Here is a 15,535-nt window from a genome sequence, read left to right as displayed (position 1 = left end):
TAGACTCTCCTAAATTAGGAGCAGCCTTTCCACATCTACCTTGCCCTCTAAGAATTGATAATTGTGGTTCAATGGTGGTGTCCCTACCCCTGGTCTGAGAGACCTGCGTTCAAGTCCCACCTGCTCCAGAGATATGTAATAACATCTCTAAGCAGGTTGATTAGAAAAATAGGTTAAATTATAAAAATAATCTGACAGTTTTAATGAGGTTGCCTCTCATTCTTCTGAATTCCAATGAGTACAAGCCCAACCTATTTAACTGGTCCTTGTGAGAAAATCTCTCCATATCCAGAATCAAGCTAGATACCATTGTTTGGACAACATCTAATGTGAGTATATTTTCTTTAGGTAAAGGGTCTGTTCACAGTATTCCAGCTGTGATGCATACCTTCATACAGAGCAGAATAGCCCCTTCGGCCCATCAAGTCTGCACTGAAATAACTACCACTAAATGCACGCTAATCTCAATTTCCTGTTCTTGTCCCATATTCTTGAATGCTATGATATTTGAAAGACTCATTCAAATATTTTTCTAAAGGTTGCAGGGTTTCCAGCCTCCACTACCTTCCCAGGCAGTGCGTTCCAGATTCCCACCACCCGCTGAATGAAAGATTTTTTCCCAAATCCCCTGCCCCTTACCCTAAAACTGTATCCCCTCGTGATTGACCCCTCAACCAAGAGGAATAGCTACTCTCTATTCACCCTGTCCATACCCTTCATAGGGGATTGTGCCTACCAGTGGAAAGGTGAGACCGTTGTGGTAACCTCAGCCTACAGGAATTGAAACTGGGCCATAGGAACGCTCTGCATTGCAAACTAGCCATCCAGCCAAATGAGCTAACTGACTCCCTGCACTGGCATGTCAGTGTTTCATCTCATGCACCTTAATCATGCCTCCCCCCTCAGTCTTCGCTGCTCTAAAGAAAGCAATCCAAGCCTAGCTAATCTCTCCTTACTCCACTTTCTCCATCCCAGGCAGCATCCTCTTGCACCTCCTCTGTACCCCTTCTAGTACTAACACATCCTTTCTGTCATGAGGTGACCAGAGCTGCACACAGTACTCCAGCTGTGGCCTGACCAATGCTCTGTAGAACTCCAACATTACCTCCTTGCTCTTACACAATCTGCCATGACTGATGAAAGCAAATGTCCCACATGCCTTCTTCACTGCCAACTTCAGGGATCTGTGAATAGCTACCCGAAGATCCTCTGTTCCACAAAGTTACAGAATCCTGCCATTCATTAAATATTCCCTCATCTTGTTTCTTCTTCCAAAGTGCATCACCTCAAACTTATCAGGGTTAAATATCATCTGCCACTGGTAACCCATTTGTATTAGCTTTTGTGCTCCTGAGATGCTGCTTGGCCTGCTGTGTTCATCCAGCCTCACATTTTAGTATCTTCCTATGACCTACATCTATCATTGCTATTAACCACATTAACATTCCCCCAACATTTTCATCGATATCATTTTGTCTATAGAACAAATAGTAAGGGTCCCAGTACTGATCCTTGTGGTACACTGCTGGACACAGGCCTCCAGTCACTCAAACAGCCTTCTACCACCATCCTTTGTGTCCTATTACTAAGCCAGTTTCTGATCCATCTTGCCAAGTTTCCCTGAATTCCATGTGTTTCACCCTTCCCAATCAGTTTCTCATGTGGGATATTGTCAAAAGCTTTGCTAAAATCCTTATAAACTACATCAACTGAACTTCCTTTATCCACATGCTTGATCACATTTGTGAGAAATGGTAACAAATTTGTTGGGCATGACCTCCCTCTGACGAAACAATGCTAATTATATCTCATTAACCCAAGCCTTTCTAAATGGGCATTAATTCATTCCTTCAGAGTTTTCTGCTATAGTTTGCCTACCATTAAAGTGAGACTCATTGGTCTGTAATTTCCTGGTTAATCTCTGCCACTCTTCTTAAAAAGTGGAACTGTATCAGCTGTCTCCAGTCCTCCAGCACTTTGCTTGCATTGGCCAGAGAGGAATTAAGAATTTGTGTCAGAGCCCCTGCAATTTCTCAGCATCCTGAGATGCAATTCATCTGGGCCAGGGTTGGGTTTGTCTGTTTTTAAGCCTGCAAGAGCCTCCAATACCTCCAGATTTCCTATGGCAAACTGTGCAAGTTCCTCAGAGTCTCTTTTCCTGAATTATGTACCCACATTCTCCTTTTCCAGAGTGAAGTCTGAAGAGAAGTGTTCATTTAATATCATTCCAATATTGTATGGTTTCATATGCGGTTGCCCCCTTGGTCCCTAACAGGCCCTACCTGTTCTTTGGTTTACCTCTTCCCTTTAATGTATTTATAAAGTTTCCCAGGATTCTGCCTAATCCTGTTTGTGAGTCCTTTCTCATGCCCCAGCTTTACCCTTCTTTTAAAGTTTCACGATAACATTAAATTTCCTTGTGAAGAATAGTCTAGGTTCAATATCTTGCTTTACTGCAATTAAGAAGCAAAAATAATAATTAGTTGATTTCAGATTTTAAAACAAAATGTCAATTTCTACTACATTTGTTTATTTCAAGCTCAGGTCCTGAAAAAGCTCTCTCTCTGTACACAGTGCTTGTGGAATCACATAGCAATTGCAAAACAAATTCAAGTCCTCAGGGGAGGAAATGGCATAATGGGATTAGAATTGAATCTCTGAATTCACAAATACCAAGTTCAGAGTTTAAGAAACAGTCTGAAGTTAATAAGAATGCTGACTTTCAAGTGACACCTTTCTGTGTGAGTTTCTAAAATACAATCATACAGGATTACAGCAAGCTAAAGAGTGATTTATTTAATCTCACTTGTGCTATTATGAGTAAAGGTCAAATACAAATTTACCACTGATTAATTTCGAGTTCTTTGATGGTAGTTGTTGGACAAAGTTGCCATTGTTAGACTTGTTTCTTCATATACTCACAGCCCATAATCTAGTTGGCTGGTTCCGCTTTGCTGGTCTACCTGCCACTGAAACGTTGGAATGTATTGAAAACTTAGCTGCCTTTTCCTTTGCTGGATCAAAATCTTCTCCAGAATTCAGTTTCTCAACTAACCAATTCATCCAAGATCGATAGTTTGCTCGCTTTCCTAGAAACTCTATACAGAGCACTCTACCAGTTGTGTATATGTGGTACCAAATAGTCTACGGCAGAAAGAAAGTTTAGATTAACTCGTCAATTACTGTGTAAGAATTGACTGTCACGATTGTCAATAGCAACCGCACTTATATCAACTAATCTGTTAAAAATCACTTTAGAATCTCATCCTGAGACTATGAAAGGTGCAATTTATTGTAGGCTGTTGATCGCCTGGAATAGCAGTCCAGACTCTCAGCGACCAGATCAAACCAAACTTCAAGGTCAGACTCACAAAAAGATTTTACATTATGCCCTGGGTGCTCCAAATCGAGCCATCCTTTATCGATTGAGCTGACATTGTTCGAACTGCAAAGAATAATTTTTGTACAAAATTTTTATTTCCGTAGTAGTACCAACAACTTTCTATCACAGTCAGGATCAGATAATCTAGTCCCTTCTCCTCTTTCTACCACATCATGGAAGGTTAGATTAGAGTCACTTAAATGAGTTGACCATGTACTCTTGTTATATCACAGGTTAATCACAAATTTCTTTCCCATCCTTGCATGGGATGTGGACATTGCTGGCTGGGGCCAGCACCTATTGCCCTCTAGGAGATGAGAGTGAGCTGCTTTCTTGAACTGCTGCAGTCCATGTGCTCATGTTGTTAAGGAAGGAATTCCAGGATTTTGACCCAGTGACAGTGAAGGAACAATGACATATTTCCAAGTCAGAATGGTGAGTGGCTTGGAGGGGAACTTGCAAGGGGTGGTGTTCCCAAACATCAGCTGTGCCAATAATCTGTTACTGTGCTAATTAAAGGGGCAGCGTTGCAGTTTTGGAGAGATTTTTGTGCAAGTGTTCTTTGTGGAACTGCTAATTGTCTGTTGGGCTGGATGTTTTATCTGGTGTGCTCACTATTCTGCTGGACTAGCTCTTACTAAAGCCAGCAAACAGATAGTTCACTATTTATCACACACACACATTTGCCTTAGACTTTTTATGTGAGTTGGATGGCAAGCTGATGTCAGCCAAACATTCAAATAATGCAGCACCTTGTGCAGCCTCTCTTCAACCATGAATAGGACAAGAAACTGTATCTCCATAATCAATTAGGTTCAAGAGTAATTCATAAACTGCAAAATATTTGAAGCAGACATGGAAAGATAGAACAATGGGTCAATTTGGCACATAATGTGAGAGAGGGAAAAATGGATCGTGTAAGATAGAGCCAAAAGAAACAGAAATAAAAAGCTAAAAAAATTTGTTTAAGAATCTCCAACAATAATAAACAGTTGCAGAAATGATCCTACATACCTTTTAAGAGTTAACTTCAATGCCAGAGAAGTTGTTTGTGAGCAAATAAGATTAAACACATCATTAAAATTGGAAATGGCCAAGGTGGGACTTTTGTGGTGATTTTAGTCTGTTGTTACTTGTTAAATATGACAATCTCCTGCTGTTTATTTGAATCGATAGATTTGATATGATTTGCAGTATAAAGAGAAGCACCTTCTCCCAGGCAGCAAAACTTCTATTTTGCTTAACTCTTCATGTGAATTTGCAAAAGCTCCTGTTTCATTTGGAAATATTGCGTGTGATATAAACCTCACCAAAATCAGCAGTTAGCACTGCTGCCTCACAGCGCTAGGGACCTAGGCTCAATTCCATCCTCGGGTAACTGCCTGTTGGAGTTTGCTCATTTTCCCTGTTTCGGCATGGGTTTCCTCCGGGTGCTCCGGTTTCCTCCCACAGTTCAAAGATGTGTAGGCTAGGTGGATTGGCCATGCTAAATTCCCCTTAGTGTTTAGGGATGTGTAGATTAGGTGCTTTACTCATGGGAAATGCAGGGTTATGGGAAAAGGGTGGGGAGATCGTACTGGGTGGGATGTTCTTCAGAGGGTCGGTGTGGACTTGTTGGGCCAAATGGCCTGTTTCAACACTGTACGGATTCTATGAAAATCCCATACATGATTTTTAACGGAAAATTTGTAATTATGCAAGAAGACATTTTTGTGCATTTCAGCTTTTAGCTATTAAGGCTTCGTTATTTTACCAGATTGATAATCTCTTTGTGAATGAGCATTTCTCCTTGAATAGTTGTAAGCCCAGTAATTTAATTGTAGAAATGATGTTCTTGGGCAGAATATATTAGAGTAAATATAATGTGAGTCGCTAGTTGAACCTAACTGATTTTAATTAAAATAATTTACACAAAACAAAATACTTTCTGATTAAAAAGATTGCATTATGTGTACATTTTCTGCCTGTACACATTTCTCTTTCAATAATTCAATGGTAAGTGTTGATATAGATAGTGAACAAGAATAGGTCTTTCAAATACGTAAAAGCAAAACATTCTCTTGTGAAAGTTGGTTTTCTGTTAAAAAGAAAACAGCGAGTACCAATGGGAAAGTACAGAGTATCACAACTGGTATGGTGCAGAAGGAGGCCGTTCAGCCCTTCTATTGCACCCGTCATCCAAGCATCTTGACTTCTTGCCAAATTCCTGCCATTTTTCTCATAACCATCAAAGTATTTTCATTCTATGTTTAAGTAGTGCTTTCCAAATTTGGATGCTTGCATGTGAAAAAGCTTCTCTCCTTATGTTTCTTTCTTTTTCAAAATAGTTTAAAGCTGTGCCCTCTGGTTCTTGATTGTAGTATGAGTGGGAACAGTTTTGCCCTGTCAACTCTATCCAGGCCACTTATGATTTTGAAGAGTTCTATCAAATCTCCCTTCAGCCTTCTCCTCTCCAAGGAAATCAGATTCAACTTTTCCAATCACTCCTCATAACTGAAGTTTCTCATTACTGAAACCATTCTCATAAACCTCCTCTACACACTCTCCAATGCATTCATGTACTTCTTATAGAGTGGTGCCGAGAACTATATGTAGTAGTCCAGCTGGGTCCTAACCAGTGTCATATGTAGGTTCAGCATAACCTCCTTCCTCTTCGACATCTATTATGTTGTAATATTGTATGCCTCTAAAATATTGTATGCCTCTACTTTCTGCTGTCCTTCCACCTTCCACAATGTCCTGCACTGCTACAACATGGCATCCCAACTCCTATACTCAATGTCTTGACATTGCTACTGTCCCTTCTATTCCAAGGCCTCAGTGGCTCTAATGATAGCTGCTGTTATTTGATGATAACACAGAATAATGTTTTACCAACTCTATAGTAGTCACCACCAAATCTTTCAACTGAGACTGATCCGAACAACATTAGTTGTTGTAATGGGAGGGACTGAGATTCAGGCTAGATGCATTCAGTCAGGATCTGCAGTCTGCTGACAGCATGATGCTCAGCTGGGCAATACCTGGATAGTTGTTGGTGTTACTATTGTTTCTTTGTTCTGATACAGGGTCATAATCTTAGGACAGAAAGGGAAACAAAAGGGGTGGGGGCGGTGGTGTTGCATTGTTGATTAGGGATTTTAGAGTTGTGAGCGCATGGAATAGTTTGCCAGTGGAAGTCGTGGAAGCAGAGGCATTAGTGACATTTAAGTGACTGCTGGACATGCACATGGATAGCAGAGAATTGAGGGGAATGTAGGTTAGGTTATTTTATTTTCGGATTAGGATTATTCCACGGCACAACATCATGGGCCGAAGGGCCTGTACTGTGCTGTACTTTTCTATGTTCTATGTTCTGTGTTCTATCACATCACAACTGTGCTGAGGGATGACACATCGGCGGGATCTTGCAGTGAGGCATTATGGGTAGAACTCAGGAACAGCAAGTGTAAAATCCCGATGTTGGGAGTTTTCTATAGACCTTCCAACAGCCCACGGGAGACAGAGGAGCAGATATGTGGTCAGATACTGGAAAGGTGTGAAAAAAGCAGGTAGTTGTGGTGGGTGACTTCATTTTTCCTCTTATTGACTGGGAATCTCTTAGACAGATAGACAGCAATTTGTTAGTTGTGTGCAGGAGGGCTTTTTGAGGCAGTATGTTGACAATCCAACTAGAGAGGAGGCCATACTCGACTTGGTCCTAGGGAATGAGCCAGGACAGGTGACTGATGTTTCAGTAGGAGAGCATTTCAGGCTTAGTGACCATAACTCCATAAGATTTTGAGTAATCAAGGAAAAGGACTCAAGTGGCCCTCGGGTTGGGGTACGTAATTGGGGAAGAGCCAGTTACATCCAAATTAGACAGGAACTGGGGGATGTGGGTTGGGAGCAGTTACTTGGAAGTAAATCTACGTCTGGCATGTGGGAGGCTATTAAAGGCCAATCGTCTAAAGTGCAGGGCATGCATATCCCTGCAAAACTGAAGGAAAGGAATGGCAGGATCCAGAAAACATGAATGATGAGGGAAGTTGTATCACTGAATTGTAGAATCCTTACAGTGTAGAAACAGGCCCTTCAGCCCAACAAATTCACAATGACCCTCCGAACAGTATCTCACCCAGACCCATCCTCATATCCTTTCCATTAGCCTTGCATTTCCCATGGCTAACACAGATAATCTAGACATCCCTGAATGCTGCAGTCAATTTAACGTGACTGATCCACCCAGCCTGCACATCACTGGACTGTGGGAGGAAACCAGAGAACTCAGAGGAAACACACACAGACACGGAGAGAACGTACATTCTCCACACATACAGTTGTTCGAAGGTGGAATTGAACCCAGGTCCCTGGTGCTGTGATGCAGCAGTGCTAACCACTGAGCCACCGTGCAGGTCAAAAGGAAAAAGGAAGCTGACGACAGGTCTGGGCAGCTACAAACTTACAAAACCCTTGAAGATATAGAGAAATTAGGAAGGAACTTAAACGCGGAATTAGGAAGGCTAAAAGGGCCATGAAACATCTTTAACAAACAGTGTCAGGGAGAATCCCGAGGCCTTTTATGCGCATATTGGAAGAAAGAGGGTAGCAAGGGAAAAAGTTGGCCCCCTCAAGGAAAAAGGAGGGAATTTATGCATGGAGCCAAAGGAATGGGAAGAGATTCTTAATAAGTACTTTGTATCGGTATTCACCGAGAAGAAGGACATGACTGATGTTGAGGTCAGGGATGAGCCTGTGAATACTCTAGAGAATGTCAATATTTTGAAGGTGAATATTTTGGGTATCCTAAATTGCATTGAGGTAGACAAGTCCCCAGGGCCAGATGGGATCTATCCCAGGTTTTTCAAGAGGCAAGGGAAAATATGGCTGGGGCATTAGTAGATCTCTTCACATCCTCTTTGACCACAGGTGAGGTTCCAGAGGACTGGAGATTAGGCAATGTTTTTCTCTTGTTTAAGAAAGGAAGCAGGGATAATCCAGGAAATTATAGGCCAGGGAGCCAGATGTTTGTGTAGGGGAAGGTCTTAGAGAAGCTACTGAGGGACAAGATATATGCACACTTGGAATAAAATGGACTGGTTAGTGACAGGCAGCATGGTGTTGTACAGGGAAGGTCACATCTCACCAAACTTATTGAATTTTTTGAGGAGGTGACAAAGATAATTGATGAGGGAATGGCTGTGGATGTAGTTCATATGGATTTTAGTAAAGCATTTGATAAAGTCCGACATGGCAAATTGGTACAAAAACTAAAATAAATGGGATTCAGGGGTAGGGGTTGGTTGGCGAGATGGATACAAAACTGGCTTCGTCATAGAAGACAGAGGGTAGCAGTGGGAGGGTGTTTTTTAGCATGGAGACTGGTAACTAGTGGTGTTCCACAGCGGTCAGTCTTGGGTCTTCTGTTGTTGGTAGTGTATATAAATGTTCTGGAGGAAAATGTGGGTGGTCTGATTAGTAAGTTTGCAGATGACATGAAGATTGGTGGAGTTGCTGATAGCGCCAACAATTGTGAAAGGATTAAACAGGATATGGATAGATTTGTGACTTGGGCACAGAAACAGCAATTGGAGTTTAATCCAGACAAATGTGTGGTGATGCATTTTGGAGGATCAAATTTAGGTGTGAATTAGACTGTAAATGGCAGAATCTTTAGGAACGTTAACATACAGACGGATCTGGGTGTGCAGGTCCACATTCTCTAAAAGTGGCAACATTGGTGGCCAAGGTAAATAAGAAGGCATATGGCATGTTTGCCTTCATTGGCTGGGGCATGGAGTACAAGAATTGGCAAACCATATTGCAGCTATATAACACGCTTGTTAGACTGCAATTGGAGTTTTGTCTGCAGTTCTGGTCGTTACACTACCAAAAGCATGTGGAAGCTTTCGAGAGTGTGCAGAGAAGGTTCACCAGGATATTGATGGCGTTGGCTATGAGGTAAGGTTAAAAAGACCAGGGGTTATAAGGTGTAGAGCTGGATGAACGCAGCAGGCCAAGCAGCATCAGGAGAGCAGGCAAGTTGATGTTTCGGGTCTAAACCCTTCTTCTGAAGAAGGGTCTAGACCTGAAACATCAGCCTTCCTGCTCCTCCGATGCTGCATGGCCTGCTGCGTTCATCCAGCTCTACACCTTGTTATCTCAGATTCTCCAGCATCTGCAGTTCCTACTATCTCTAAAAAGACTAGGATTGTGTTCACTAGAAAGGCAGCAGCTGAGAAGAGGTCTGGTAGAGATCTACAAAATTAGTTGAGGAATAGATAGGCTGGATAGTCAGAAGATTTTTTCTCAGGGTTGAGAATCAGAAAGGGGCACACGTTCAAGGTCAGAGGGGGAAAGTTTAAGGGAGATGTGCAAGAGAAGTTTTTCATGCAGAGAGTGGTAGGAGCTTGGAATGCACTCCCAGAGGAGGTGCTGGAAGCAGGCACGTTGGCACATTTAAAAGGCATCTGGATCGTTACATGAATAGGGAGGGATCAGAGGGATCTGGGCTGAATAAGGGCAGGAGGTTTGTTTTTCAGTTTAGTCAGGGTATGATGATCAGCACAGGCTTCGAGGGCCGAAGGGCCTGTTCCTGCACTGTACTTCTCTTTTGTTCTTTGTTCTTTTGAATTATGATAAACGCCTATTAAAGAAAAACCAGCATCTGGAATGTTGGAATTGCACTTCCTGCAGTCAGGTTAAGGGAAGTTAAATTACAGCCAACTGTAGCACAGATCAATACCTGCAAAGATGGAACACATTAACTCAATGTTGCATTACACACCATCATAAACATCCTTTCAAGTTAATACGCGGTGCACAAGTGTTGTCATGTAACTGGGATAAAATGACTGAGTGTAAAGGAGAGTTAGGATGCTCAAGACTTTCAACAATCCAAAAAAATGAGCTCAGATTTGTTTTTGTGTTTGAGACCTCAACCATCAACCATGGTTACAAGCCTCATTTTTTTTAAGTGCAATGCCTAAGTACTATTAGATAAACTGCATTTATAAAACTACAAATGTTCTCATCTTTGTTTCAAAAATGTGTTGATTTTGATGAATAGATAGAAAATTCAATCATAAGTAAATCTTTCCTTTAACAGGTTGTTTTTGTCATCATCAATGATCAATCTGGTACGGCCTCGGCTGCCATCTCTTTACCGACAGTGTCACGGCATCTTATCAGAGAGACCGCAATTTGAAAAAGTGATTGCAGTGTTCTCTCTTCACTGCATGTGTGCATGGCTTTGCTCTGCATTCAATACTGCGCTTGCATAGTTTAGTTTAACAGTAGCTTACGATGCAAAAGCTGGTTGCACAAAACAATACTTTTTCCCTCTCCAAATGCACATATCAACGCTGATAGAATCTTACTTTAACACCACAAAGGAAACAATATTGATAATCGAAAAAAAATGTGAATGTGCAATCAGTCTCACATCTCCTCTGTTTCTCTCTTTGCCTCTTTCTCACTCACCCAGACACAGATTCTTTGGGGTTAATTGGCTTGGGGTTGAGATTGTAAACAGTCAGTATTGGTTTAATTATATATCTCTTGATATTACAATCTGTCTCCTTCCTAGAAATTCAAATGACTAACAAAATGCAAATTAATTTTATTGTGTTTTGAGTGATTTAACTGGTTTGTTTTCTGACTTTTATTAACAATTTCTCTGATTTAATATTCATTAAACCATTCATTTTCCAGCAACTTTCCTCAATTTTGATCTGTCCTTTGCTACATTTGTAGTTTGGACTCATTGCTTTAAGGGATGCATAGCAGGAAGTCAGTGGAGGCTGAGGCATTCAAGAGGGCATCAGATAATTATTTAAAGTGGAATAATGTATAGGGTCATAGGGAAAAGGCAAGATTGTACAAAATTACAATGCTCGGTGAGCTGGTGCTGAATGATGGGCCAAATGGCCACCTGCGCCATAACAATTCTGTGATTCCGCAATACACAAATGCACTATCATGCATTCAGTCGATCAACACGTACAAAAGTAAAATGCAAAATCAATAAAGTTATACCTTAAAATTGGAGATCGAAAAGGAATGAATTCCAAAACAGCAACCAAATGTTGTTCCTAATGAAATAATCCAGGCCATCAGATGAATTAAATATCGCAGTATTCTCTGTTTTGTTGATAGATGCCGATGATAGTGCATTTTTTCTGATAACATTTCCTGTAAATATGAACAATTCAGACTTTTAACTGCAAATATCCCTTGTAGTCTTCCTGAATTTTGAAATGCTATAACTTTTCTGTAAAAGTAGATTAATTTGCTCTATTTTGATGCACTAATTTTCTTGGAATTTGTCTGTAAACAATTAACAAAAAGAAGTCATTTGATTAGATAAAGAAACTGTAACATTTGGTTTTGATTCTGGCCCTCCTCATTCAAGCTAATGACAGAATCATCGATTACTCTTTTATTATTTTGACAAATCTTGAACATGAAATTACTGGACAAACTCAGCAGGGCTTGGAACATTGATGAAGAGGAAACAAAGTTAAAGTTTCTAGTGGCACTTCACAACAATTCAGCTGTAACACAATGTCAACCTTTCCTCACTGGGGAGTGAACATATGGTGCAGTATATTTTTCTTTGGAAGTCGCAGGCTGTGGGTATCACTGGCCAAATCAACCCGAATTTCCCCTGAACAAAAAAGACTGCTTTCTCTTGGGAGATCCTACATGGAAAAGATTAGGAATTTAATTTATCAAAATACAATGCACTTTGTTTTGTTCCTTCTTGCTGCATTCCTTCAAATGTTTCTTTATTTTGATTGTGACGTCTCTGTACTGGATTATAGCAGACAATTTTTGCATTGAGAAGTCATTCTAGGAATACTCTTCACTGGTACCAGTACCTACCCACATTGTACAGCACCACTGAAACAAAAACAGTTCTTAGTGTTATAAATACAAACTATTATACTTTGGGACTGTCTCCTTAATTTAAGCTGAAGTGAAGGGATGAAGTGCGTTATCTGACCTGTCATGAATTCTGACTGGCAAGAAGTTTGGGTGGCTTGGTTGTAAAGATGGCCCCTGGCCTTTTCTCTTTCTCTGGGAAGGACAGCGAGATATTAATGCCTGTAGACAATGGGCAGAGTATGTGTGATAATGGGTGAACTGTTAAAGTCTACTTCTCAAAGGGAGGTCTTAGGAATGTGAAAGTTCTCTGAACAGTTATACTTTATCTCTTTAATTCTAAGTTGGAATGGAGTTGGGGGAAGAGAAAGAAAGAAGGAAACATAGGAAGTGGAAGCTCGTATACACATTGGAGACCCAGTCTGTGAGGATTAAACATGGCCAGAAAATTCACCAAGTTCTGGTAGAGGGATAAAACTCCAGCGTAATGCTCATATTGAAAGTCAGTCCTGGCATTGAAGTTTCCTGGTGGGGAAAGGGAAAAGGAAGGAGGGAATAATCTTGGGATGCTTCCTGGAGAATAAAGTGTCCACTTTAGAGTGAAATAGAGCCATGGTGACAGTCTGTTGGTCATGCTGATGTCACATGTAGGTCTTTTCTGTAGTTTCAAGTTAAGTTGCCTAATAAATATTAGTTCGTCAATATTATTTTTACTTTCCCAGTTTGAGTAAAAATTTAAAATGTGTAATAAGAACATAAGAATTCAGAGCACACCAGGCATATGATCCTACTTGAGCCTGCTCTACCATATGCTTGGATAAGCATATGGACGTACATGGAATAGCGTAGGTTAGATGGGCTTGAGATCGGTATGACAGGTCAGCACAACATTGAGGGCCGAAGGGCCTGTACTGTGCTGTAATGTTCTATGTTCTATGTTCTATTTAATACAATCATGGCTGATCTTTTCTCAGCTCCAACTTCTATATTCTGCTTGCTCCGTATTACCTTTCAACCAATTACTGATTAAAAATCTATCTCTTCACCAAATTTGTTCAGTGTTCCAATATCCACCCCACTCTGGTTAGTGAATTCCATTGATTCCCGATCCTTTGAGAGAGATAAATCTTCGTCATCTCTGTTTTAAATCTCAGCCTTAGGTACAACTCTGATCTCTCTTTCTTGATTGGCCCACCAGGGGAAATATCTAATCTGGGTCAACTTTGTCAATTCCTTTTAGTATCTTAGTTACCTCAATTAGACCTCTTCTTATCCTTCTAAATTGTGCTGAATATAGGCCCAAACTGCTCAATCTCTCTCCATAAAACAAGCCTTTCATTTTTGAAATTAATCTCGCAAACCTTCTCCGAACTGCCTCCAACAAAATTACATCCTTCCTCCTTCTTCAAGTTTTATTTTGTTCATTCATGGGATGAGGGCATCACTGGCTAGGCAGCATTTATTGTCCACCCCTAATTCCCCAGAGGGCAGTTAGAGGCAGCCACATTGTTGTGGGTCTGGAATCACATGTAGGCCAGACCAGGTAAGGATGACAGTTTCCTTCCCATGAGAACACTAGTGAACCAGATGGGTTTTTCCAACAATCGACAATGGATTCATGGCCATCATTAGATCCTTAATTCCAGATATTTTATTGAATTCAAATCCTACCATCTGCTGTGGTGGGATTCGAACTGAAGTCCCCAGAACATTATCTGGGTCTCTAGATTAACAGTCCAGATAATACCACTAGGCTATCACCTCCCCAATTTACAACATTTACAGGAGCCCCACTATACACCTGGCTTGTTATAACTTTGAAGAACTCCAGCAAGTTAGTCAAACACAAGTTGACTCTGATGGATTGTACTTTGACATTCCAAATATCCTGCTATTATTTCCTTTATGATGGGTTCCAACAATTTCCCAAAGACAAATGTTAAACTGACTTGTCTGTGGCTTCCTGCTTTCTGTCTACTTCCCTTTGTGAACAATGTTATGTGATCCTTACACAAAATATTCAAATATCAAAATATCAAATATCAAATGTTATCGATCTCTATGGGGGATGTGACATTGGGCAATTAATGTAATAGGGCTAAATGAGGTGCTTGATCAGGATTTCTCATATTCAGGAGTGCCTTTGGGGCTCAGTCCAAAATGACAGGTGAGCTGAATTTGGTGTGTCTGTGATTTTATAATGCTTTAATTAACGGAGGAAATGTTTTCTTCTTGTGTTGTCAGTTTGTCTATGAACAATATGGCTGTTTTTGTAACCATTGCCAGTGAAGGGGATACCATCACAACCCATGTAGTCACTATCTCTTTGCTGTCACCATTGGTGAAGACATGAGACTTGGGTAATGGCTTCATACTTTAAGTTCATTTCATGTGGCAACCTGGTGCCCCAGAAATTAATTTCAAAACTATTGAGTCAGTGGAGCACTCAGACCCTTATGCACTTTGCACGGCATAATCTACCTATACTGCATATAAAACAAAACTTTTCACTGTACCTAGGTACATGTGACAATAATAAATCATATCAAAACTTTTAAGAATCAGTCTGTCTCTGACTGGAGTGATGAGCTAGGCATTAAGCGGGATAGCCAGTGGAATAGCCAATGGGAGATCCAGTGAGGTGGTCAACAATGAGGAGAGTGACCAGCAGGGAAGGGAGCTGTCAGTGGGAAGAGGCATCAACATGCGGCTAGCAACTTTTGGTTTTAGTTCCAGTCCAGGGTGAGCGCATACTGGTGACATCAATGATGGCAATTTCCTGTTCAAATGTGTTGGCGGGAGATGCACTAAAATATTATATCTCAAAACTAATGGATGGATTTCAATAGAGAGGGCATGAGACCTTGAAGAACTCATTACTTTTTGGTGAAAGTGTGGATTCACATTCTGGAATTCTATAAAAGACCTACAAGCATCAGGAATTAGGGTAAATCTATACTTCATCTTAAAATGGAGGGGCTTGTCTCAGACAAAATACTGACAGTTGCTTTTGAATCTTGTGGGAGATCTCTGCCGTTGTGGGGCATTTTCTTACAGCTGCCAAGTTTCGGAGTAAGTTGTTGGATGGGGATTTTCTTGAAGCTTCCTCAGCAAGATGGAAGCTCACAGTTAAAAAGATTTCTTGATTCAGACTTTTTAGTTACACAGCATCAACCAGGAAGGAAAAGCCTCAAAGCAGAACAGCATAATAACATTAAGTGAACACAGTGAAAAAGAAGCATGCTTTCTCCCGAGTGTTCTTTTTATTTGTTTATGCTGCTGCTACTC

At 40.8% G+C, this 15,535-nt stretch overlaps 1 protein-coding gene across 6 annotated transcripts in view; it reads right to left on the bottom strand.

Moving 5' to 3' along the window:
* tmc5 (transmembrane channel like 5) overlaps positions 1-15,535 on the bottom strand; it is a 180,824-nt gene that overhangs the window by 46,546 nt on the left and 118,743 nt on the right. For all 6 annotated transcript variants that reach the window (XM_059654224.1, XM_059654228.1, XM_059654225.1 and 3 more), the window contains one exon: positions 11,399-11,554. In XM_059654224.1, coding sequence (XP_059510207.1) covers positions 11,399-11,554 — 156 coding nt within the window. The remainder of the gene's footprint in view (positions 1-11,398; positions 11,555-15,535) is intronic.

The sequence above is a fragment of the Stegostoma tigrinum genome, chromosome 23 (genome assembly GCF_030684315.1).
Source record: "Stegostoma tigrinum isolate sSteTig4 chromosome 23, sSteTig4.hap1, whole genome shotgun sequence".
Lineage (NCBI taxonomy): Eukaryota > Metazoa > Chordata > Chondrichthyes > Orectolobiformes > Stegostomatidae > Stegostoma > Stegostoma tigrinum.
Note: the sequence above shows the minus strand (reverse complement) of the source record. Positions and strands in the feature narration are given on the sequence as shown.